The sequence below is a fragment of the Castor canadensis genome, chromosome 15 (assembly GCF_047511655.1).
Source record: "Castor canadensis chromosome 15, mCasCan1.hap1v2, whole genome shotgun sequence".
In the NCBI taxonomy this organism is placed as follows: Eukaryota; Metazoa; Chordata; class Mammalia; order Rodentia; family Castoridae; genus Castor; species Castor canadensis.
Window position 1 is genome coordinate 95,026,907 of NC_133400.1, and position 27,228 is coordinate 95,054,134.

At 40.1% G+C, this 27,228-nt stretch overlaps 1 protein-coding gene across 8 annotated transcripts in view; it reads left to right on the plus strand.

Moving 5' to 3' along the window:
* Positions 1–27,228, plus strand: part of Dip2c (disco interacting protein 2 homolog C) — a 386,747-nt gene that overhangs the window by 222,688 nt on the left and 136,831 nt on the right. For 4 of the 8 annotated variants that reach the window (XM_020160915.2, XM_020160916.2, XM_074056764.1 and 1 more), the window contains exons 3-5: positions 336–503; positions 9,978–10,088; positions 25,210–25,335. In XM_020160915.2, the coding sequence (XP_020016504.1) occupies positions 336–503; positions 9,978–10,088; positions 25,210–25,335 (405 nt within the window). The remainder of the gene's footprint in view (positions 1–335; positions 504–9,977; positions 10,089–25,209; positions 25,336–27,228) is intronic. The other 4 variants (XM_020160917.2, XM_020160919.2, XM_074056766.1 and 1 more) reach the window with 1 other exon arrangement.

Sequence of the window (27,228 nt, forward strand, 5' to 3'; positions counted from 1 at the left end):
TGGCTATTTCAGAGGCCACATGTGAATTCCTGTCTGCTGGTGCCTTAATGTCCCAGAAAGGTTGGTGGGACTTGATGTGGTTGAATTCTGATTCCTTTGTCTTACCAAACAAAAGTGAAACAGTGAGCAGTTTCTCACTTTGCTGGAGGCCCGTTCTGGAGCTGCTGCTGGGTCAGAACTGAGGGCTGCTATCTGGTGACAAAGGGCCTCGGTCTCTGGAGGTCCCTTTGGTCTGTGTGCTGTTCTGCATGGGGTCGGCAGCTCTGCTCAGCGCTGTAACAAATTTAAAAAAAACTAAAGTCTGAATTAATTAGTTTTTTTTCAACTTGTTACAGCAGCGAATGGAGCTGCCGTGGTTCGGTGTAGACTGCAGCACAGTGACGTGTCGACGAGGAGACCATTCCGCTCTGCCCACATCGGGGTGTGTGACGTCCGAGAAGCAGCAGCCCGGGAGCGGGTGGCCAGCGCCACAGGGAACCGGCCTCTGTTTTACTTTCGCTTCGGTGAGCGCTGCGTGGCCCAGACAGAGACCCAGGGCAGGGGACAGTGTGGAAGTCCATGCACAGGGTAGGGAGTGGACAGGAGGAGCCAGGGGACTGTCCCCAGGGAGCTCCTGCCATGTTCTTTAATCACAGAGCTTGCCTGAATAGGATTGTCCCGGTTAAAATAGAATGGTCTTTGTCTTCAACCCTATTCTCAGTTGGAGGACCTGTTGGAAGCAGTTGAGAAAGAAGTATGTGTGACAAATCATGGCATTCTTCTTAAAATTGTCGATCTTCTAATCTTTCTGTTAAAGCCAGAAACTGGGCAGAGAATGAGTGATTAAGTATTAGCCTCTGAGCTGTGCTAAAAGGAGTGAAGTGGAGGTCTAGAGCTTTGTGTTATTCCTAACACCACAGAGCAAAAGTACACATTTTGAAACAGAAAAATTAAACCAACTGTTCTTACATGTAAGAATCTAAGGAAAGGTCACAATTACTTTGGATGGTGTTTTTCATAGAAGCAGCTCAAACAGCAAAAGGTGACTTCAAAACACCCTTTAAAAGAACAAGGAAATAAACATTTATAGATTGGGTCTTTGGGTTCATGTTCAAGGTTATGTCTCAAATAAAATGCTTCGTTTTAAAATCATGTATAAATAATAAAGCTGAAAGAGTGGCTTAGTGGTAGAGCACTTGCCTTGCATGTAGGAGGCCCTGGGTTTGATCCCTAGCACCACAAAAAAAATAAAGAAATCACATATAAATGTTGAGATGATTACAAGTGGTCTCTAGAATCTCAAAAGTGGACCTCCCAGTTGTGTCTCAGCTTTGGCTTGCCAGTTTGCCTTCCTAGTGACCTTGCTAACAGTTATTATGACCTTGTGGGGAAAGGATGAAGGATTAAAGACTATGTGACAGAGTTTGGTGTTAGTAGTGAAGACCATTTCAGAGTTTCTGATAAAAATGTGAAGAAAAGAGAACTTACTCAAAGTGCTGCCCCCCTCCATAAAGAGGAACTCACGATCTGACCCTGCTAAGACTTTAGATCATGGCATCATATTTTAGAATAAGGGCTTAGTTCTCAGCTACTTCTTCGGTTTTTACCACAGATCTCTTCCTGAGGTGTTGCTGCTGTGTGATCAATCACTCATCCTTCAGGACATGTTCTCTGGGAGCAGTAAATACAACCAGTGTTCCCTAAAGCAGAGAATTCTTTCTTGGCTGGTCCCGTTTGGGGAATAGTTCTCTCTGACTGAGATCTGTGTGAAAAACATCCTTTTTTTTATTTCCATTCATCCTTATACTACACTACCCTTTGCTATAAGGGGTTTGTGATTAGATGGACTTGTTCTTTTATACTATTTTTATTTACCAAAGAAAATATTAAGATTTCTCCAGAGAGCATTCCAGAAATATTTGTAAAATGTTGCTTGGTATACATGATTATGAATTCAAATGATACTAAGGTGAAATTAGCAGGGCTCAAGCCAGAGCTGCCAAGTCGTGATTCCTTCCCAGAGGAAAGTGTCGTCTGCTGGCTTTTCATTGTTACTCAGGAAGTAAGGCTGTGGAGATCTAGTGGTGACACATATGCTGGAAGGTGAGCTGTCTGCTGAGCACAATGCTGAATGCCCACCTAAATCCAGAATCAGAATGGTGTGCTCTAAAGTAACATGAAAGTTAATGAAGGAAGGGCATCAGAAGGGGCAGGTTGAAAATCATTTTCCAAAGAAAGTAGTGCTTAGGGGAACTTACACATTTGGCCCTCTCCCTCTTGTAGTTTTCTGGCAACATAGTGTCTCTTTCAAAATCATTTCTCATTAATCTCTAAACCTGATTAAACTTATAAAAATAGAAAGTAGAACCCACTTTCTAGCACTGCCTTCAGGTAAGAGTGTCGGCTTGTATAATGAGTCCTTACTGCTTTCAGAGCACTTGGCAGGACAGTGGAAAGTAGCAGAATCTCAGTGTTACTATAAATAGTAAAACTTTCCTTGCCCAAATATAGTCCCTTTCTCTTATGTGCATTGGCTAGGCATCACTTGTTACATGGCTGTCCATGAAGTGTTTCTCAGCATGGAGCCATTTATGTAGATGCTGACTCCAAGCTCAGCCTGCTTTTAATTCAGCCAGACAGCTTTATGCTTAGATATAAGGTCTGAGGATTGTGTACCTAAGTAAGAGGTTTTGGTGAATTTAGCTAGTATGAGCCAGTTGGCAAGTCTGTCTTCTTTCTCTACTGGCCAGTAGGATCCACCTGCATAGCCTCTGAGGTTAATGAGAATGTATAAGTCCCTGACTGCTTCCACTGGAGACCACAGACAGCCCCACGTGGTGTGTGGGTCATGCGGCCCAGGCCAGCTGTTGCCCCTCTGCACCCTGGCTGTCTTTGGCTCCACCTCCTCTCCCTGCAGTGCTTTTCCAGCTTCCCCAGACGTCCATGCTGTTTCTTTCCCACATTAGGGATTCTGTGCATGCTGTGCCCTTGACCCACACTGAGTTTTGTTTAATGCTCAGCTCAAAATCACTTCCTCAAGTATTTCTCCCTTGGTCCCTCCACTTAGGACAGCCTTAGGTCCAGGTCCTTATGGAATCCTGCTTCTGAAGCACTTCCCATAGTTGTGATTTGATGTTCTACCCAAGTGCTGGGGGCAGGATGTAAACTGCCTAAGAATCAATCCCTCATCCTCTGCACACAGTAAACACTGCCTGTCCATAGGTGAGTGCAGGCTGTTTCATAATCTTCGTGTGGTCAGAGGAGGCAAAATGGGACAGTGGCTGGCTCCTCTGACCCCCAAATTCCTCTCCTACCCCTGTGCTTGCTGCATCATGTCATGTGGGGTATGGCAACAAGGGCAGTTAGTGTTTCCTTGCCCTGAGATGGCAAGAGAACATTCAGAGAAGTGGTTAGCTGGGGTCTGTTGTGTGTCTGTTCTGATTCTTCACATTAACCTCTGTGCTTCTTCAGTGGCAGGTGCCACTTTCATTCTGCCCAAAAATTCCATCTTGTGACTGAGGTGCATTTCTATCCTGGACATAGAGGCCACATTTGCTAGCACATGTGACTTCTTCCTAGCCTAGGCTGAGAGACAAACAAGCCTGTCGCCTGGAGAGTTCCAGGCTAAGATGCAAGGTTAAATCCCAGGAGAGGAGAAGTGGGTGTTAATGTGGTGTTAAGTGTCTGTGACTCAACATCATCTCTTTCCAGCTTGAGTGCCTTTGTTGTAGGTAAGTCTTGTTCTTAGTCAGTCATGCAGAGTGTGCTGTTTTCAGTTATCTAAGACATACTCTTTCATACAGTGTTGATTTGATCAGATGAACTTCCTTTTGGTTTTTGTGGCATTTAACAAATCAGGTTCCTGGTCAAAGATATTAGTAGTTAAAAGGGAACACAGCTAAGCATGCTGTCACGCTTTATTTTTGGGGTTGAAGATGAGCTGGGTATGTCCACCGAATAGGATGGCAATCCTTCTGCCTCAGCCTCCTGAGTGCTGAGATTACAGAAGTGCACCACAATAGCTAGCTGAAACTTGTCATCTTACCCAAACACAAGCCAAAGGTTGAGCTGGTGAAATCAGATGCAAATGTCAAACTCTTGAAAGTGCCAATCCAGACCTTTTACATTTTCACAACTTGTGAGTTCTTAATCAAATTTTAATATTATAATAAATGATTATTAAATGGATTTATGGCAGAGATCTATGTTTGTAAAAGAAGAGAGAGAAATAACAATTGACAGTAATGTAAGAATGAGGTTTGTATGGTTGGGTAGATATTAAAGTGCCTAGGATGAAATTTCACTCTTCTGTTTATAATGTTCTCATCCGTGTCAAAGCAAAGCAAGTGTAGTAAGTTTCTTATTTGTACATGCAACAAGCACTGTTTACTTTCTGGCAAAGTCCTTGATTGTACTTATTGCAACAATTAGTGCTGCCGTGTTAACTGGAGGGTATAATTAGGTGCTGGAAGAGAATGGGACTCAATTCAGAAATGGTTTTGGACAGACTTGAAATATGGAAAATTCCCCATAAATTTCACAAGGACTCTTAGGCTGCATGGCAGCCTCTGGTAGCTTCCACAGAACTCTCAGGATGGCCCATTGGCACATAGGCCTGTTGTCAGTGCCAGGGAAGGGGCTGGGAGAGATGAGCTCCAGTGGGCACCCTGGGAGGTGGCTGTCACTCACAGAACAGACATCCACAACTACATCCTTCCTCATACACATGGAATCCGAGGTTTAGAGGCTGGGTGACTCACCCAAGGGACACAGTGATTGAGAATAAGACCAGAGTTTACATCTGTTCACCTTAAATCCTATATGTTAAGTTTCCCTCCACATATTCCTCTTGATTTCTTTTTGAAATTTATTGAAAGCCAAGATTTTCAATGTATTTCTCTTGTAGTCTGAATTTAGAAATCCTGATGTTTCTTAGCACGTTTAATATCCTAAATAACCAAATGCATCTCTACTGCTGAGTTGTCTTCTGATCTGTCAGGCAGAATGTTAGAGAGATGAATGGTTGGCCCATGGGTGCCTTATTCTTGAGTTAACGTGAGGGCTGTTTTTTCCATAGTATGAATGAAATACTCTACTGCACTTATTTACTAATCTGAAATTGACGGGTTGTTTAGGAGTCAGAAGTTCATTAGGAATTTTCTTTGGGGAATCCTTTCTTAATTATGTGGTGGAAGAAATTGATGAAGTTCTAACAGTACCTTCTCTGGTTTCTTTCCCTTTGGTCTTAAACAGATTTTTCACATTTGGTAGGTAGATGAACATTTGAAGAACTGAGAGTATTGGTGGGGCAGGGCAAACGCTTGGGGCTAGTGAGTTTCTATTTGTCTTGGAAGGTAAGCTGAGGTTCTGAACAGATGGAGGAGTTGGGAGCTTTCTTCTGTGGTCAGCAGGGTAAAAGAGAAATGAAATCTCCAGAGGCCTGCTTAGATTGGGCTGTTTAGGGAGAGCAGTCCTGGGGACTTAGAGGTATTGGAATCAAATAGCATATGAACTTGAGCCAGGAGCCCAAGCAGGATGAGCTCTAGGCCATATCACATTGTTAAACCTTAGGATGAATTGCTGAGTGAGGAAAGACAAAAGTCATAGGTGATTTAGCTCTTTCAGACTGTAGATCTTTTGAAGGCTACATGCAGAAGCTTGGAAGTTCCAGGGCTGTGGGCTCTGTAGAGTACATGAGTGATGGAATTTCACCTCTTCCTGTGTACCTTCTCTGTCCTGTTTTCTCTGGTGTACCTTGATCTTCTGTCTCTGGTTTGGACTTTTGTCTGTAGGTCCAATTCTGGGGGAAATCAGAAATCTCACTGGCATTGTTATTATTTAAATTGAGATGGCCCAGCCCTGATAGGAGCCCTGGAAAATTACTCATTGTTTTGGAAATATTTGTGGAGTCCAACTGTGGGCAGGAGCTGTGCTGGTCTTGTGGGGAGCTTTGCCTGGCTCTTAAATTGTCTGTCTCTGTAGTAAAGACCTAATTAAACCTATCTTTGTGTTAGATGATCCCATCAGCTTTATTGGCTCCAAGTTTGGTTCCTGAAATTGGAGCAGTTTGCATATTATCTTAGAAGACTGCTGTTGAGTAAACACAGACTTTTGTAAAATGATCACAAAAATGCTGCCACATGGCTTCAAGGTAGGAGCTAGATTTTATTCACTTAGCAAGTTATGTTGTGAGCATTCATATGCGGCTGTTATAGGCCCCAGGAGGACAATGCTGAACTGGACTTAGTTAAAGGGCTTCCCCTCGGGAGAGCAGGGCAGTGAGGCATCAGGAATGCATGGTGCTCAGAGGACAGGTATATGGGAGAACTCAGGAAGGACCCCTGTCACAAATAAAAAGGAAACTAGAAGTAAAAAGAATGTTCAGATGTGACACAGGGGCACAGACTGCCTGAGTTCAAACCCTATTTCCGTGTGTGCATGCCTACATCAATAAACAGGCAGAGCCAGCATCACCGATCTCATGGTGGTTAGTCAGGAAGCCAAATGAATTAAGAAAGCACTAAGGCAGTACTCAACAGTGTTACCTGTGATTATCATTTCTGCCTAAAGATGCAAAACTAAGCCTTGGAAAGGGCAAGGGACTTGCCATTGGTTGCAGATAGCAACTGGAGGCAAAACAGATCCCAGGGCCTGTGACTCCAGAGCACAGGATTTCTCTGTGGTGCTGTTTTGGTTCGTTGTGTTTTGGGATCTGGAGCTAATTTTGTGCTTAAGCACATGCTAACATGTCAATGTCTACTAAATATTTGTGGCGGAAGGGATTTGGTCTTGACCTTTGTTATGTTTTTGCTTAAGCAGAAGTATTGATTCTCCTCTCTGCCTTGTGTTGGGGGATAGCTGTCCTGTCTTCTTTGGGATGCCTTTCTTTCCTGTGACCTCATCAGCCTCCTAATCTTGACCATGCTCTGGTCTTGCTGTGGATTTCCTGAGAACAGGTTTTTAGTCCTGGTCCCCACAATAAGCTATTTGAGTGTGAGCCCTCCACAGTGGTGAACATCAAACTATGATTATGTATTTTGCCAATATTTCATATCTGTGTTGTCCAGGAGGCATCTCTCTAGCAGCAGAGTTTGATCAGTTCCCTTAGGATGAACAAGGAGGGCGACCTCCCAGTGACCTTGGTCTTCCTATGAAAATAGTTTGAATTCTAATGAAGAGCTGGCTACCCAAATGGTGATCTTTTCCTGTTAGAGCATTCCTTTAAGCCACCTCAAATCTCATTTGCAGTGAGGTCAGATAGAAATTAGTGAATGACATAGGCACATTAATATTCTACTTTAAAAAAATGTCCCATTGCTGGCAACCTGTTGAAGCTGTTTTGTCTAGTTTCTTTTATTTCTTTCTTTTTTAAAACTTGTGTTGTAAACTGCATTTCAACCTATGAGAGAAAATATTCCTAATGTTTATATGCAAAATTAGCTTTCTGAGAATAGCCACATAAGCCTGTGAAAAGCCAAATAACAGCCTACAACTCTATATATTGTAGCTTCCAAGAGGGGAAAAGTGAAAGTAACTCCAGGATGCATATCTGCATGTTCTAGAGGTAAGAAGAGTAGTAACAGCACTGAGGTTGAAGGCTACATATTTACAAACGAAATCAGGCCACTGGTGAACTTAGATCTTGAAAGTATGTATCTATCTTTGCTTCTTCTCAAACTGCACCAAGATGTCTGTGTGTAACGTCTAAGCCCACAGAACAAGAGAATGGGAACAACCACTGCAAGTATGTGTGGAACATAAAGTAGGGCAGTTATTAGCAAAGTGGAGAAAGCCAAAAAGATGAAGCTACTGTTGGAAATCACAGGCACCACCTGGCACAGAGCTGAAAAAAGAAACAATGGCCAACAGGAAACAGTGGCCACCTCTGCCTAGGCCTCCTACATGTTTGTTCTCAGCGTCTCTCCAGGTTTGGAGAGAGGCAGGCAGTACTAAACACAGAGGCACTAAATCAGTGTGTGTGTGCTTGCCTGTGTGAAGTCACAGCCAAGAAAAAAACAAGCAGCCCAAATAAAAGACCTACTGGAATGAGCTCTGTTGGTGCCTGTCATGAGTGAAAACGCTGATTTTTATCTCCTTCCGTGGGAATAAACAGGAGGTGGTAAAAGTTGACATGGGAGAAAAGAGAGATTATGTAAAGGTTATTGCATTTTTGTGACATTTGACTTTTCAACAATAATGAAGCAGAAGGCAGTGAATGAAGGCAATTGTCATCTAGAATTCCGTGTCTCAGCAAACGACCTAGTCTCATGAAGGTACAAGACACGGTTTGGTGCATGCAGAGACGCCATATATTACTTCTCTTTCATGCTTTCTGAAGAAACTACTAAAGATGCACCTTTCAAATATGAGGGGAAGGTAAGAAAAAGACATTTTGAGATGTAAGGAATAAATGACCCAACACGATACAGAGCAAAAGCAAATCTAGGGCAGAGGGACTCCTATGTAGCACATCAGGTATAAGGATGGAAGTTAGAGCAGGAGGGTGGGATTCCAAGAGAACATTAATGAAACAAGAATTGAACCAAAAATTTATTACCAGGTTGTCAGTGTTTGACAGGAGAAGAAAAATACGAGAAAGGAATTTTTAGTTCTGCTGGAATATTTTGAAGGGACCAGCAATAGATACATTGAAAGCCATAATAATGAAAAGAAAGATGCACATGTTAACTCTAGAGTCATCAAAAAATGTAAGATAGGAAGCATTTGTCACCTACCACTGGCCCTGTGGCTTTCACCATCTTCACATAATCCACACAGTGACAGTTGGAGGATACTGTGGCGTGAAGGAGAAGTCATGTGTTGTCTGATGTGGACAGTTCTAGAGGTAGGGTTAGATTTCCATGTTTATGAACATGAATGTAAAGAACAGGTGTCTGTTTTTATGCAGGATGCTTTGATTTCATAAACATGGCATCTGTTTGATAAGAACAAAAGGTAAATTTCCAGAAGATCATTTGTAGAGAATAACTGGAAGAGGTTTGGTCACTGTATGCTGTTAATAATTTTCATATGCTAGCTAAACGAGAGCTAATGAAGAGGAACAGCCCAGGATTTGTAGTTCTTACAGCTGTGATGTACGTAAACCTACCATGGGAAACCACAAGCATGCTGCCAAAAGTTGTGCAGAAGTCACCAGAAGAAAAGACAATGAACTCTCATGGGAACCCATCATGGAAAACCAGGGATTAACATTTGTTTCTGTTTTTTGGGTCTGTTTTCTTTTCACTGGTTCTTTGCTGAAAAAACAGCACATAGTCATTAGTGCTTAATGGAAGTAATTTCTTATTTCTGAACCATAATGGTGAACTCTTCCCTGTAGCACTTCACTTTCTCTGGATTGTGTTCCTCATCTTCTGTTATATCAGCAAAGTAAATGCTGTGATTTACAGATGTAGGTCAGCCTTTTGACCAGTATCTTTGAATCGCTTTTATCTGAACAAGATAACATTTTTATATTTGAATGTAGTTCATCCAAACTACATTCAAATATACCTTGCTACAATAGTCAGTGTCCAATGGAGTAATTTGGAGTGAACAAATCTGAAATTTATTTTGCATACAGGTAACTGACTGGTTACCTAAGTTATGTTAAAATAGCCTACAAGATTTATTTTAAAGCTAACTTTAACAATAAATGTAATTTAAATTTTGCTTAGGAATTTATGACCCATATACTCTCACTATATAAAAGGGTCACACCTTGATTCTGTATCTTGGGCCTCATCCTTCTTCCCATAATGTAGTGCCAGTTTCCAGGCAGAAGTAGCCTTCTGACATCCAGGCGACCTTCTTTTCTGCTCCAGGCGAGGTTATTTCCACCCTCCTCTTCATGAACTGTGACAACCCTAGGCTGGTCCCACTGGCAGCTCCAGCTTTGCTAAAGGGATGAAAAGAGTCAGATTTGCCCCACAAAACCTACCAACTCTAGCTCCTGAGTACAGCCTCATACTCACTCTCTTGTTTTCCCTTAAATCCAGGGGTGGATCAAGCATTGCCTCAAGAACGCCGGGTGCCTGTCACTCCTTCCTCCGCCTCTCGTTACCACCGCCGACGGTCCTCAGGGTCTCGAGATGAGCGTTACCGGTCAGGTAAGGCAGTGTGTGGGAGCAGGAGACCCCACTCAGTAAATAGCAGGGGTTCTCTCTCTCGCTCCTCTCTCCCTCTCTCTTGGTCCCTTGCTCTCCCCTCACTCTACTCTCTCTGGTGCTGAGGATGGAACACAAGACCTTCCACAGCTAGGCAAAAGCTCTGTGACTTACTTTTAACATCTTTTTTTATTGCCTTATGAGAGATTTTTTTCCCCAACATTTTAAGTTAAGGCTGCATTTTTTTCCTGCTTTCCTAACTATAATTTTTAAAAGGAAATTACAAGACCCATGTAATCCCAGCATGAGGGAGTTTGAGGCAGGAGGATATGAGTTTGAGACCAGCCTGGGTGCATAATGAGTGAGACCCTATGTCAAACCTCCAATCTAAAGGAAATTAAGTGTAAGTTTTGTTGTTATTGTTACTGGAACAAGTGGTTAAGGTACATGTGAATCACTGATGATAGTGACATTAAGGCATTTGTACATGGCTTTATATTTTTCAAAGTACTTTCCACAGGCATTAGGTTTATAATCAAGTGAAAGAGTTATCACCTCCTGTGGCAGAAGTGGATATTGAAACTAGAAAAAATTAAACAATTCACCAAGTATGTACCAGTGGCTGGATACATTCTAGGAGTCTTACAGAATGGAGTTAAAGGAGGCTCACATAGCAAGCCATTCACCACATCTTCCTCTGTAGCTCTCTGCCTGACTTCCCACCTCTGATCCCCCTTCTGGAAGGGGATGGGAGGGGAAAGCAGATTTTGTGGCATCAAGGGGCCCTGCCCATGCAAACAAGAATGGACCTGAGACCCTGGGAAAACAGGCAATCCCTGCCTCACCAGCAATCCTGTTGACTTATCTGGGGCTCTGATGCCTAGGAGAATGTGTGAGGATGAAAAGAAGGAAGGGTTTTGTTCCTAAATCCAACCTGTTATTTCAGAGCTGTTTTAACACTCAGCACATATCAGGAGCCCATCTTACTCATTTAGGTGTCAGAGGCCCCATTCAAATAAATAGGGTGGAGCTATGCATGTATGTGCTTCCATTAACTTCTATTAACTCCCTTGTCTTCATGTTTTTATGCTCATATTGTCACTGGTTACACACAGACATGCGTGTGGACACATGTCGAGGAAGTAGCCAAGCATTCTATCTTTATTTTCTATACAAGAAAATTAAAGTTCATGGTGATTATGTGATTGTTAATAATGATACAGTGAATAGCTCATCAAAATAGGTTATAAATCTAGCTTGGTCTGGCTTTGTAAGTCTGACTTCTCATCATATAGAAAATTATATCTTGTGTTAGCTTCTACCCTCTAACTCTCTAGGTGAAATATTTCTGGAAATTTGATCATTGCATCAAAGAAAATATCTATTTTCTTTATTTTGGATCTTCCTTCACAATGCTGAAGAGGAGTGGGTATTGATAGACACTTACGTTTATCTGGCCCTTTGATATATTTTGTCTTTTAAATCCTCATAGTTATTCTAGGAGTAGTTTCTTGTGACAGGCTAGGGTTTTCTTTTCAAAGTCTGAAAGATGCTAAGTTAGTGGGAAATGGTGATTTCCAGGCTCTAGGTATGCTTTCCATTCAAGTCACACATGATGGAGGGTGGTGGCTAAGAAGGACAGTGAGGGCAGCTTGAGGACACTGACTTCCCATTAGCTCAAACAACACCACAGGCCCAGCCCTGAAGAAAGGAAGCCATCCAGCTGGTTCCAGCCCCTCTCATGCCTTACCATAGACTCACTGTTAACTTTTCATTAGCTTCATTGTGAAGTGGGGAAACAGATTTGAACAAATACTGTAATTCATGTTAGTCTTCTCCCATTAGAACTAGACTCAGAGATGGGAGCTTAGAACTCTCCCGCCTTTCAGGATGAGGCTGCACATGGGCTGGACATCACTCCATGTACCCTCTAACCCACTCTTCGAAACTCTCTGTCCACCACTTCTCTCTCTTCCTGATTTCCTCTTGCTTGGTGGCCTTCTCTGGATAGGCATGGAGATCAGTCTTCTGCTGTGGGCTGAGTTATTGGTCTTCAGCTCATCTTCACCTATGGATGCTGTCTTTGCCCTTCCTTTGACTTCAAGCCTATGCCCAGGGATGAGCTCAGACCCCCTGAAGTCTCATCTCTACACCCGCTTTCCAGGGAGCCTGCTAGTCCCAGGAATGGCTTGAGGAGCTATCTTCATCTCCCTTATTGGGTCCAGTGGCTCCCACACCACTCAGATTGGGAAGCAGAGCCCATAGAATGACTTGAAGTGGACATCCTCTGGCATTGCTCTGCCTGCTGCTCCCTCCTCTATGCCACATTGACCTCTTGATACTCCTGGTACACAGGTGCTTCTCCTCTGTGGCCTTCAACACTCTGTTCCCTCTCCCTAAATGTTCTTCCCTTACAAGACACATTGCTGTGTCCTTTCCTTCATCAGATCTGTGCTCAAATGTTACTGTTTTTGGTGAGACATTCTCTGAGCACACAGGTAAACTAATGAAATATTGCGTCACCTCCACATCCCTCCCTGCCCCTGTCCTGCTTCATTGTCTTTATTGCAGTTATCACCACCCAGTGTTAAATCTGTTTATATCCAGTTGTCTTTCAATCATCTATTCATCTATTAATCATCCATCTTTTTATCTCTCTACCTATATCATCCGTCACCTGCTATCTGCCTGTATCCATCCATCTCCCTATTTATCATCATTTCCCATAAGAATGTAAAGCCCATGAAGAAAAGGATCTTCATTTTGCTCAGTCATCTGTGTCAGGCACCTCAAATATTTCCTGGCTTCTATTTTTTGAAGGAAAGGAGTTGAGGAATTGTATTACATTTAGGGAGGGACAAGAAATTACGCAGGAGAGGCCAGATCATAAAGTATCCTGTGTACCATTCTTGGGGCCATGGCCTTCATCCTGACAATTATAGAGTGCCACTTAAAGATTTTAGGATTACTTCAGTAGCATTGCATAGCATAGATTAGAAGTGGAAGAAGCTGAAAAAATCAGCATGCCTGAGGTTGATATATGTATTTAAAAAATGTAAATCATCACCAGTGAGATTTGTGGTGTGTTAGAAGATAGGAATTGAGCAGCCTAATCCAAAAATGCTCCAAAACCTGAAATGTTCAGAGCACCAACTTGATGTCACAGGTGGAAAATCCCAACACCTGACTTCATGTGATGGGTTGAGGTCAAAGTACAAGTGCTTTGTTTAAAATTACTTTCAGGCTATGTTTATAAAATGGACATGAAACATAAATTTCTTATTTATACTTGAGTTATAGTTCCAAGATATCTCATTCCAAAGTCTGAAAAAATTCAAAATCTGAAATACTTCTTGTGCCAGTCATTTTAGATAAGGGATACCCAACTTGTAATCACACAGAGTGATGGTCTCTGTCTGTGGAGAGCTGCACTGTCGAGTATAAGAATCAGTGTCCACACGGAACCTGTTAAATTTAAACTTGTGAAGGTTAAAGTTAAAATTCTATTCTTCTGCTTCACTAGCCACATTTAAAGGTGAGCGACTAACATATTGAGCAGTACAGGTCTGAACATTGCCATCCCAACAGAAAGTTCTGTTCTAGGGGTACTGCTGTGAGGCTATGAGTGTGGGCCTGTGGGAAAGAAGGCTGAAGATGCGGTTAAAAGACTAAGCATAAAGTTGGTTGATCCAACACTAAAGAAAGCGAAGTTAATCTTGATACATTTAAGATAGGAAATTTTAGAAATGTCAGTGTAGCAGAAATATACAGGATAGACTGTTTGGATTAAGTTGGGTTACTCGCTGAAAGCAGGGAAATGTTAAGAGGCTGTTGTATTACAGTTGTGAGAAAATGGTGAACCAAAATTTGTAGGATGCAGTAGGAATGGTACTGAGAAAGAGATTAATAGTCTAATAAAATATATTAGGTAAGAAGAGATCCTGGAAACTAAAAAAGTGAGGATTTAATTTAAGACGTTAGAAAAGAAAATTAACTCCACACAAAGGCAAAATGAGAAAATAATGAAGATGATTAAATGAAATCAAGAGTGTATGGGCTCCTGGTTTCCAGTACAGCATGTAAGGAGTGCAGAAGTCATCATGTTTGTCCTTACAAGAACAAGGCTAAATCAACAAAATTAGCAGCTCTTAATAGATCCAGCAAAGGTGTGAGACCATAAAGTCAACTGCTGCCTTGAAATTGGATAATGTAAGCAGAGAGATGGAAAGACTAAGAAGGAATCAAAAGGCAACACTAGAACAAAAGCAAAACACTAGAACAAACAAACGAAAACCCACTGAAACAAGAATGAAGAATGGAATAGACAAGAGTGTACATGAACTCATATCTGCATAAAGAAAGGAAGAGTGCTAGCAAAGGAAACAATGGAGATAAAATAGTGTTTTCTTTTTCCTATTCTTGACCTAACTGATAAAAATTATAGTAATAAAATACATCAGATCCTTGTAGCTTATACATTAGTGAAATGAATGACAGTAATGTTATAAGGGATAGAAGGAGGGATTGGGAACTCTGTTATGTGGTACATATACCACCCAGGAGGTGGTGTTGTGTGATTTGAAAGTTGGCTAAGAATAGCTACAAACATATTTTGCCAACTTGAGGACAACCACTAAATTTATTTTAAAAATTAAGTGTGATTGATATGGTAAGCGAGGAGTAAAATTAGGATTGTATAAAATGTTCAATTAAAACTAGAAATCATTGGGAAAGCAAAAAAAGAAACAAAATACAATTGCAATAAATAAACAGAAACAAATGTGTAAGTACTAACTCAAATATCAGTCCTTTAATCCTCAGTGATTTAAATACACCAATTAAGAGCTTTCCAAGACCAACTATATGTTGTCTATAAGAAATCTACTTTTAACATACAGTCATAGCTAGATTGAAATAAAAGAATGTAGGAAGTTACCATGTGACACTAATCATCGTAACATGTAGTCTTCAGAACAAGGAATGTTGTCAGAGATGAAGAAATTTAACCCATGATCATTTCTCCAAGAAAATGTAACAGTTGCTAGTCATGATGCTGCATATTTATAATCCCAGCACTGAGGAAACAAGAGAGTATCATACATTCAGATTACCTGGACTACATAGCAAATTTGAGGCCAGCCTGAGCTATGCAACTGGACCTTGTTTTGGGGAAAAACAGAAAAACATGTAACTCTCTTTAGTGTTTTGCACCCTACAACAGAACATCAAAATATGTAAGGCAAGAAACCATAAAATGGCAATGAAAAATAAGCAAGCATGTTGAAGTGGGAGATTTCAGCATTTTTGTATGAGTAGTTGACGGATATAGCAGCAGAAAAACAGCAAGGATGCATAGTACTGTCAGTCAACAGATTTAATTGGCATTGAGTGCTTCATCCATCAACAGCAGAGTAGACATTCTTCTCAAGATAACACAGAATAGTCAGTAAGACAGAACAGTTTCTAGGTCATAGACGCCCACCGTGAAAACAGTAGGAAATAAAGTATGCTCTGAAACTATAAGGAATTAAATGAGAAATTAATAAAGGAAATATAGGTGGAAAATTCCAAAACAGTTAGATTAGCAACATACTTCCACATAATGAAAGAAGCCTTGAGAGAAATGGAAAAAAAATATGAAGTAAAAGAAAATGAAAATACAAATGACCACATTTGTATTCAATGTGTAGCACAGAATGTGCATTTTGGAAAATAAGAAAGATCTAAAATCAATAGTCTAAACTTTTTTCTTAGAAAAGTAGGAAGAATAAAGTAAGCCTAAAGTAAACAGAAGTAAAGACGATAAAAATTAGAGCAAAATCAGTGAAATTAAAAAAGGACTTCTGTAGAAAGAATCAAAGAAACCAGAAGTTGGTTATTTCAAAAGACTAATAAAACTTCAAGCTTCTAGTTAACAAAGATAGAAATAGGGAATACACAAATTATTAATTCTATCTATTAAATATAGGACATTACTGCTGATCCCATTTACCCTAAAAATATAATAGAGGAATACAGTGGAAAACTTCTCAGAAATTTGATAACCTAGATGAAATGGACCAATTCTCTAAAAGACTCAATTTGCTAAATCTCATTCAAGGAAAACCAGGCTATCTGAAAAGGCTTCTATCTATTAAAAAAAAAAAAACTGAATCAGTAATTTATAACCTTCTAAAACTGAGCACACTGGGCAAAGATGAGTTCACTGCTGAGTTCTACCAAATGTCTGAGAAATTTTACCAACTCTCTACAGTCTTTCAGAAGATTAAAAAAAGGAGAAATACTTGCTAAGACCAGCCCCAATACCAAAACCAGCCAAAAATAAAGAAAATTACAGACCAGTATGTCTCGTGAACTAAATGCAGAAGTCCTCAGAACATTAGTACGCTGCATGCTATAATGCATAAAAAGATTTACACAGGATGAAATGGGATGGCTTTCATAAACGAAAGACTGCTTTAACATTTGTAAATCACTTTATCATATCAACAGGCTAAAGAAGAAAAATCGTATGGTCATATCAATAGATGCAGAAAAAGTATTTGAAAATGTCTAACAACTATGATGAAAATTCCACATGAACTAGAAATAGAGGCGAATTCCCTCAGTTTGAGGAGCATCTCAGGAACATCCTATAGGTAACATCATAATTAATAGTGAGAAACCAGATGGTTCTCCACTAAGGTTAGGAACACAGCAAGATGTTACCGCTCCTATTCCACATCATATTTGAAGTCCTGGCTAATGCTGTTAGAAAGGGAGAGAAAAAGTACAAAGATTCAGAAAGGAGAGAAAGCTGTCTTTGTTTCCAGGTGACAGGAATGTTGCATGGAGATCACAAAGAATCAACAGAAAAGCCCCTCCTGGAACTAATATGCATCATAGCAAGGTTGTAGGACACAAGGTGGACATACAAAAAGCAAATTGCTTACTTTCATATTAGCAATGAATCATTGGAATTTGAAATTTAAACACAGTACCATTTATATTATCATCGCTCTCCAGAAGTGTTTATGTATATCTCTAGGAAAATATGTACAAGTTCTATATGAAGAAAACAGGATGTATCAGGCCAGTGTGGTGCTTCGTGCCTGTGATCTCAGCACTTGGAAGGCTGAGGCAGGAAGATTGTGAGTTTGAAGCCAGCCTGGGCTATGTAACAAGACCCTGTGAATGGATGGATGGATGGATGGATGGATACATACATACATAAATACATATATATATATACATATATATATATATATGTATATATATATATTTAAATTAACAGAGATTCCATGACAGAAATACTTGCTATGGTTAAGATACTGGTTTTTTCCAACTTGATGCATAGGCATGCGAGTTTAGCTAAGTAGTAGAGTTCTTGCCTAGCCAGATGCAACACCCTGGGTTTGATCTTTAGCTCACTTGCGCACGCACACACACACACACACAAAATAAAACAACAGAAAGCAAACAGGTTATCCAACTTAATCTATAGATTTGATGCAATCCCAATCAAAACCTTAAGTTTTTATTTATTTATTTTTTTGGTGGGGGTTAACTGATTGGGAATCAAGTTATATTTTAGATAACTTCAGTTTGTGTAGAAAGGTAATGGTCCAGAACAGACAACACCATACAGCAGGAGAGGAATGAAGTCAGAAAAATTGCTGACATTCAAAGCCTACTTTGACTTTTACTACTATAAAAGTAATTAGTCAAGACAGAGCAGTTTTGGCAAAGAATAGGAATATGGACCAATGGAACAGAAATGGACCCACACAGATATGGTCAACTGATGTTTGGCAGAGAAACAAAGATAATACAGTGGGGAAAAGATAGTCTGTTCCAAATGCTATGGACAACTGGATATCCCCATACCAAAAAAAAAAAAAAGAATCTCAGCACAGAACTCATATTGAACTGAAAATGGACCACAGATCTAAATGTAAAACACAAGAATGTTAATGAGCTTCAGCTTGGTATGAGTTTTTAGATATGGCACCAAAAGTATAAAAGAAAAATTGGCAAGCTGAGCTTTAAAATTAGAAACTTGTGCTCTGAGAAAGACACAGTTACGAGAATGGAAAGATAAACCCGAGATGGTATTACAAATCATTTGTCTGATAAATACTCTAAAATCCGAAAAGTTTCTAAAATTTCCAGGTAAGAGCTGAGGGTGTGGCTCAGGTGGCATATGTGAGGCCAAGTTCAATCACCAGCAACCAGCATAGGGGTTTAGGAAAAAAAAAATGAAACCTCCAGAGTGAGAAAGCAACCAAATTAAAAAATAGACAAAAGATCTGAACAGACACCTTTCCAAAGAAGATAATACAGATGGCAAATAAGCATAGGAAAAGAATTTCAATATCATTTGTCATCAGGGAAATGCAAATTAACATGACAAGATACTGTTCAAATGATTAAAATTCAAAACAGTTACAGTGCAAAAAGTTGGCAAGGATACAGAACAACAGGGACTCTCATTCATTGCTAGTAAGCATGCAAAATTATTTAGCCACTTACAAAGACCCTTGAGCAGTTTCTTATAAAGCTAAACACACTCTTACCATAGGACCTGTCAATCATGCCCCTTAGTATTTACACAAAGGAATTGAGAACATGTTCATACAAAAACCTACACATAGGTGTTTACAGCAGTTTTGTTTTTAATTGCTGAAATTGGAAGCACGGTAACAATGAATTGGAAAATTGTAGCACATCCAAATGATGGAATAATAGTGCCGAAAAGAATTGAGCCACCAAGCCACGGAATGATTCTGGAGGAGCCTTGTTCAGTAATTCCTATATTGAAACGATCAGCATCTTTGCTTGTCTTCCTCCTCGCTGCACAGAGCAGGTATTCCTTAAGTTTTTCTTGTGGTGCACAGCCATTCAGGAACACTGCATCAGTGTAAGCCCACGTTATGTAAGGGAGTGCAGATTACTTTAGCTTCATAGAGTGCCACTCCCAGAATTCATGCACAGTGTCCAAGGACCAAGGGGTCAGTTAACAATCTAGCCCCTTTGTGTCCCTTTGCAGTTTTGCATGCTGACTGGAATAAACCCATGACTTCCAAATATTAATGAAAGCAATGTCATCATTGACTGCTGTGCGACAGTTACCTAGTAATTTTCTTTGTATATTTTACTTTATGTGATTTTCACACCATTACTGTGATGTGATCCCATTTCACAAATGACAAGAGTAGAGCTGAGAGGGATGAAAACATTTATTCTGTGTTAATTCATCTGGTAAGCGATAGAGCCAGGATTCTGATACCAAAGCCTGGACTCCTAATCCCCAAATCCTATTATTTCCAGTAATATGGATACATTTTGCTCGCTAAAGTTCTTGTGACTTCCAGTCACTAATACAGGATCTTAGCTCATGGAAGTAAGTGAAAAGAAAAACTTCAAGTGTTCCTTAGAGGGGGCAGCAGGTGAAATTGTCAGAAGTCAGAATAGCATAAAGTCCATCTTTCAACCAAACAGTTGGAGGAGGAGGGCTGAGTGGATTTACAAACCAATCGCCTACAGTCATTATTTTAGGAAGATCTTTTACGGAAAATGGAGACAATCTAATGCTTGTGCCATGTATTGAGCTTTTAATAGACTCTTGCTGAGAGAGATAATAGTCTCGTTTTCCCAGCACTGTATGCCATGCTAAGGGGTTTATTATCATTCTCGGTACTTGCTGAAATTCTCCTGAAGAAATGTCTCTTAGCCTAGTTTGTCTATCATCATAAATATGTTTCCAGCAAACTGTTTACTAGCAGTACTGATGTGTTTATTCAGTGCTACACAAAACTGATCTTAAATCTTTCTGTTCATAGATGAATGCTCTTGGGTTATTAGAATGAAAAACCTAAAAATAAACCCAAACTGCTAGAACAGGAAAGAAGACATCTAAGAAAGATTTTTGTATCACCAAATGGACGGCTACCAATTTGTTGCCTAAAAGCTCCAAATTCATCCACTATTGCATTCTCTAGAAACAGTGGATCTGAGTCTTTTAGGTATTTCATTTAACTGTTTGTAGTGGATGATGCTGATGGCCTTTCATCACCTTTACTTCATGGTCCTGATGTCTTCTGAAGGCTGCCCTGCTTCTGTAGCTCCTACCTGACAGGCAGCCTACCACTTAGCCAGCTCCCTCATCTCTCCCCAGCTCTTTAGGGGCACTCAGTGAGACACCTCCCTACCCCTAGAGGGCAGCACCTTCTTCATGGACCATGGCAGCCCAAGCAACCAAAAGCTTGGAACCTGTGTTCTTATCTTGCCCTTGTCATGTTTGCCCTTTGACAGCCTTTAGTCCAGCCATACCCTTTCTAATTCAATACTTCCTAGATTGTATCTTTACCGTTTTGCTTTATTTTTGTTTTGATAGTATATTAATGCTACTTTAGAACCCCACACAAATCACTTTTCATTTACCTGAAATTATAAACTGTCACGTCCTATGCTGAAACATCACTGATCACCCTTTGGTGCTGTGTGCAGTGGTACTTAGAAGTAGCAGAACTTCAGTTCTCTTCCTTATAGATCTAAATGTGTAGCTGTAAGCTCAGATTGTTTCCTCCTGGTATGAGCTTTACCTTTTTAGTCCTTTGTATTTCAGACATTGGAATTCATGATACGGTCCACATGTCTACTTTGATCAGAAAGCCGTGATGTCTTGTGGACATCATAGTCTCTCATTAAAAAGACATCAGGACATTTGCCTGTACATCAACTCCCATCGTCCTTCCCTGTACCTCCATAAAAGTGGGACCTTTTTATTTCTCATTATTTCCCTTTCACAGCCTCTCATCTGGTTCCTAATTCATGAGGCTGGATAAAAATGATACTGAGAACATTTGTAATTAAGATTTTGTGGGGCTCTTAATCAAGTGCTGTAATGGGTTTCTGATGCATCACAGCTGCTAAATCTCATTCATAGACTCATTTATGGAAATAAAGGGAAGATTTGTTTTGTAGCAACCTATTTACCATGTACTATATTTTCCTCAAAGTTCTTAACCTTATGCGCTCTTGCAGGATTGATTTGAGTTTTTATTAAGAACTATAAAGTCTTGATTTTTGGCTAATATTCCTTTTCAAGTCTTTGGTGTTTATCTAGCAGTTCTTCTTTCCTGTATCCAGGGGACCCAGACTGACTGGTAACCTCCAGGTGACCTCTGGGTGTTAGCACCTGCAAAACAGTGGGGAGTGGGGTATTCTGTCATTTTTTACTTAACATTATTTTCAATATAGAGTCTGGTGAAATTATCAGGATGATATTTACACATGTTTTTAAACATTTATTGTGCTTTTGTGCTATTGTTAAAATAGAACATAAACTTGGTTCTTTGAAAATAATTACTTTTAAGTTTAGTTACTTCATTAGGTAATATACTGCTCAACCTTGCTGGATATCAACAATTTGACATTGTCATGACTACCACAATATTTATCTCTTGCTCATGTCACCTGAGTCTTGCAGGTCAGCCACAGGTGAACTACTCAGCATCACTTTTTCTTCTGAGAAACAGCCACCAGCATAGGCATGATATTGTGTTTATAGTTTAAAATGTTCTTTTACTGTCTTCTCCCAGTTTCCTGAAAAGTAAAATTAGTAGACTTCTGTTTAGAGCTAACAATTTTTAAATATCTTTACTGTTATCAAAAAAATACACAGTGATTTAAGATGCACTTTTCTGGTGTATTCAAATGGTTGTCTTATACAAAAGATATGATTTTTATCTGATTGCAAATGTTATTTATGCTCAAGAAGAGAAGTAATTTTAATGCAAAATGTACTTGAAACTTTGAAAACATGGATGGATCAGGACAGCACTCAGCATTTCACTTCATTTTATGTTGCAGCATTCCCGTTCCAAGCCCCTCAATTTCCCAGATCCATTTCACTCCTCCCTTGAGATAGTAGAGTCTCACAATGATGTAGTGTTCTCAGACTTCCCAATTACAAAAATCAGACGTATTTCACAAAAACAGTTTGGCTTGCTTCTGCCTTAGCCTGGGGGTAAGCCACATAACCACTTTGCTTTAAAATATGCACCTCTCAGGAATTTGGAAAAACCATTACAGAATAGAAAAGCACCATGATTGGTGCTAAAGCATATTACATACAATGCGTAAGTTCACAAGCTTCTCCAGGATGACCTGCCAGTGGCAGAACCTAAAACAAACACATTTTCTCAGCAGAGAAAAATGTAAATATTTCTTTGTTGTGGTTAATTTTGTTTGTTCTTCTTAAATAACATCTTGCCTTTGTGCAGGGAGGTGGAGAAGAGGTTGAACAACTGATAAAAGCTAGAATGTATTCACAGTGACCAACTGTCTCCTCCCATGTACTTCCTAACTGAAATGGGAAAGTAGCATCTTTACTCTGGACCCCACCTTTTCCAAGTGACCAAAGTTAATGTGATCCATAGAGCACAGATGCCTGTGATGCCCCTGCTAACATGCATAATCAGAGCCTAATCACAAGGAAATATCAAAAGTCCAAAATCAAAGGACAAGCTACACAGTAACTGGCCGGTATTCTTTGCCTGTTTTTGTTGTTGTTTTGGTGGTACTAGAGTTTGAACTCAGGGCTTCACACTTACTAGGCAAGTGCTCTACCACTTGAGCCACACCACCAGCCTGGCCTGCATTCCTCAACATTTCCAATTTCTGGAAAATAAAAATCGAGAAACCTGCAGGTTCAAGGAAGGTAAAGGTAATCAAACAAAGGCAGTCCATTGTCCTGGATTGGATCATAGATTAGGAAGATAAAATGACTGTAAAGGAAATTACCAGTATAATTGGCACCATTTGAGTATGGATTTTGGATTAGATATTAGGCTAATCAATTATTGCTAAATTTCCAGATTTTGAAGGTACTTTATATTATGTAAGAGACTATCGTTGTTTTCAGGAAGTACATTGAAATATTTAGGTAGGAAGGGGCATGCTGTCTACAACAAAAAACTTTCATATGAGTAAGAAAAGAATACCTTGAGGTTGAGGAGAGGAGAGAGACCACGGTGGAGTCAATAATTAATCTGTGTAAAAATTAAGTAGCAAATTCTGTGCTATTCTTTCAGATTTTCTGTAAATTTGAAATTATAGCCAAAAGGTTTCAGCCAGGCACCAGTGGCTCACACCTGTAATCCTAGCTACTCAGGAGGCAGAGATCAGGATTGCAGTTTGAAGCTAAACCTGGCAAATAGTTAGTGAGACCCTATCTCAGAAAAACCCATCACAAAAATGGGCTGGTGGAGTGGCTCAAGGTGTAGACCCTGAATTCAAATCCCAGTACTGCAAAAAAAAAAAAAGTTTAAAAAGGAAGATACACAAAAGTGTTTGATTTGTAGAAAATTAATATACTTTTACTTCATTTGATAAGGACTTCAGTTTTAGGCATGAATCCATGTCAGTCAGTTTTTGGTTTGTGATCTAAGAACATAAGAAAGTAACTAGAAAATTAGGTTTTTGTCTGAGTCTAGTTGAGCACACAAAAACTTAATGAGATAAAGCAGTATAGTAAGTTAATTGTGCATAGCATTTAATATCACCTTAAAGCAGATCAGCAACTGTTTTTATAAAGGGCCAGATGGCAAATATTTTCAACTTTCTGGTAATTGTGGTCTCTCCCACAATTGCTCAGCTCAGCTTTTATGGTATGAAAGCAGCCATAGGCTATGCATTTGTGAACAGTGTAGCTTTGTACCAACAAATCATTATTTACAAAGAAAGTTGCAGCTTTATTTGGCCTATGGGCTATAGTTGGCTGAGTCCTGCTCTAAAATGTCAATATGGTCACCTGGCAAGAACAGGAGTAACTTAAGTAAAGTTTGGGAAGAGTTTATATAGAGTTGCTGCACACCTGCAGATTGGTAAAAGGCACCATTGAAAGGATAGAGTTTGGTGGTGAAGAAGGCCTGAGAGGTAGTCAGACCTTGGTTCAGATCCACACAGCATCGCTCACTAGTGATTATCCACTTCTGAAGTGGAATTCATCAACCCCTGGTCAGAACTCTTCAGAGTGTTACAAGGGTCCTCTTACCATGTCTGCATGGTGCCTTCTCACTGCTTTCCTGGTTTCTCCTGGTCTTCTTCTCAGCTCCCAGAAGGATCCCACCAAAGCAGACATTGAATCATGTCCTTCTGTTGCTTAACATCCCCTGCTTTCCCGTCTTAGTTAGATGGGCCCGAGACTATTCACCATGCCTGTGGTGCCTGTGTCCTTCTCCTCCTGGTCTCTTGTCTTCTCTTTCCTGGCCAAAACCATTCTCCTTACAGTTTAGGGCCTTTGAACTTATTTTTCTGTGTGTCTTGGAGGCTGTCATCTTGACAGCCAATGAACGTTCATTCTTATGATCATCTCTCACATTAATGAAGCTCTTCCTTGGCTCCTGGCTTTACAATTTTGAGTAGCCACTCAGTGCATCTCTGTCACATCTTTCAGTTCTCCACTCTATTTGTTGTCTTTCTTCTCTTTGCTAGAAAATGTTCTCTGTCTTATCACCATGGTATCCTCAGCCCTTACAAAGTAAGCCATCAGACTGAGGATATAGCTCAGTGGTAGAGCACTTACCTAGGATGCCCAAGACCCTAGGTTCTATCCCCAACATTTTGAGAAAAAAAGAGTAGGCAATCAATAAATACATATGGAATTGCTATAATGGGTTAGTATTTATAAAGTGCCTACAAGCTCTGACTCATAACTGAGTCCTCAGTAAGTATAAGGTATAACCATTAATAATGAGCAATAAAGTGTATAGACTTCCCTCAACAGTGTATGGAAATGCATTATAAGGCTTGAACTTATGACATATAAAGAAATATCTAAAGTTGAAGGTCAATTCTTCCTATGAAGAAGAAAAGTCACAAAGCAATTTACAGCCAGGATTTGATTATTTATACAGATTCTATAGTAATGAAATGATTAAAAGTCTGTGAGTGAATTTTAATGGCTTTCTCCTGGGGCTTTCAAGCTGGCAGGACTAATGTCTTCTCTTTCTTCCAAGCCATGTTTGTGAGCATGAACAGGAAGGTACACTGAGCCTCAGGGATGGAGGGTGGGAGAAAAGCTGGGGCCTGCAGAATCTTGATTGAATAATGGTGTAATTGGGCTCTCTCTTGGTTTTAGACGTTCATACAGAAGCTGTTCAGGCAGCTCTTGCTAAACACAAAGAAAGGAAGATGGCGGTGCCCATGCCTTCCAAACGCAGGTCCCTGGTCGTGCAAACCTCGATGGATGCCTACACGCCTCCAGGTGAGCAGCACACTCACATTTCTGCTTCTTAAATGTGACAAGAATGCCTTAGAAGTAATTGATCGCTAATTCAGCATCTTTTTAGCTTTCAAAATAATGACAATAAAAAACTTAATGGTAAATGATAATTTAGACTTTTATGAATCAAAAGTCCCAAAACAGTATAATACTTAAATGAAATGTGAAAGGAAAATTAACAATATATATGTACCTGTATAAATAGTTTTAGATTTTTCATCTGTACTCTTAGGTATAATAGTCTTCCAAAATTTTGTTCATTTATTTCTTTATGTAGAAAAGTGTTTGTGCCCCTGTAATTAAAGGTGGACTTTTCCTGTACTTAGATTCGTACATACATATTCTCAAGTCATTATTTATAATATAAGTGTGCTGTGTTGTAATGTTGAAGGAACCAAGTGAACTGGCCCGTTTAGATAGTTACCTGAATCTGGAGTCATCTGAATCTGGAGTCATCAGGCTTTTGCCTATAAAGTGCCAGAACATTTTTAACTATTACAAGCCATGGATCTCAACTCCTCAACTCTGCCATTGTAGCATGAAAGCAGCCAGCCATAGACAGTATGTCAATGAATGAATGTGATGTGTTCACAGTAATTTGAACACAGGCCTATCAACTCCTGATCTGAAGGCTTGAAGTAATAACCTCTTCATATTTCTGTATTGATCCATTTTCTGTTGCCATAATAAAACACTTGTTTTGGGGGGGGGGTGCATTATGAAGAGAAGAGCTTTACTCAGCTTACAGTTCTGGAGGTTCAGGAGGAAGGTGCTGCCTGTACTTAGTTCTGACTGTGGCAGAACATGGTAGATGACATCATGTTGAGTGCGAGAGGGAGACAGTTCTCTTGGTGAGACAGGAAGCCACAGGGGGCCACTCTTGCTCTTTTTATGACAACTTGCTCCCACAGGAACTAAGTGGGGTCCTTTGAGAACTCTTACCAGTTCCTTGCGAGGACACACTCCCTTATCTTAATTACCTTGTACCACATCCCACTTCTTGAAGGTTCCACCACCTCCCAGCATTCTCATACTTAGGACCAAGTGTCCAACATTTGGGGGAAACCTCAAAACTATAGCAGTTAGACAATACTAGTTTTATATAAATCTTGAATTCTGTAAAAAATTCTTTACAACTTCCCGAGTTCTCTATTTTACTCTGCCCAGATATTTAAAAACTATCTCATGGTCTTCTGAGCCCAAACAAAGCAGAAAGTTTTTTATCTAGGTATCTGCTAGAGACATGAAGGATTTGACCTACTTTACCTGATGAGCTCTTTCTTTTTGGTTTTGACATTGTTCATGTCTGTATTTGTCCATTTTTAGTTGCTCATAACCGCATTACAGACTGGGTAAATTACTAAGAAAAGAAAAAAAAAGTTTATTTTGGCTCCCAGTGTTGGAGGTCCAAGGCAAGGGGTAGCTTCTGGTGATGGTTTCCTGTTGGCATTGTCTCCAGGTAGTGTAGGGCATCACATGGTGAGAAACTCTGTGTGTGTCTGTCTGTCTGTCTGTCCATCTCTGTCCCTGTCTCTGTCTTTCTGTATTATAAAGCTACCGTGATTCAGTCATGAGGCTCTACCCTCAGGACTCTGATCCTAATCACCTCCCAAATGCTCCACCCTAAACAGGGAGGGTGGATCAGGTAGGTAGACCCTCCTAACCATTTCAACCAGGATTAAATCTCAACATGTGAAAAGAAACCTTGGGGAACACACTCAAGCCAAAAGCAAACCCTAGCAGTGTCATGGTTGCCAGTCTTTCTGTTCTTCAGACCTGGGTTGCCTTGCACAGCACTGTGAACAGCTTGGAATGCCACCCTTTTCCGCAGAAGAGAAACTCAAAGTATAATTGGAAGACATTTGAAGTTTAGTC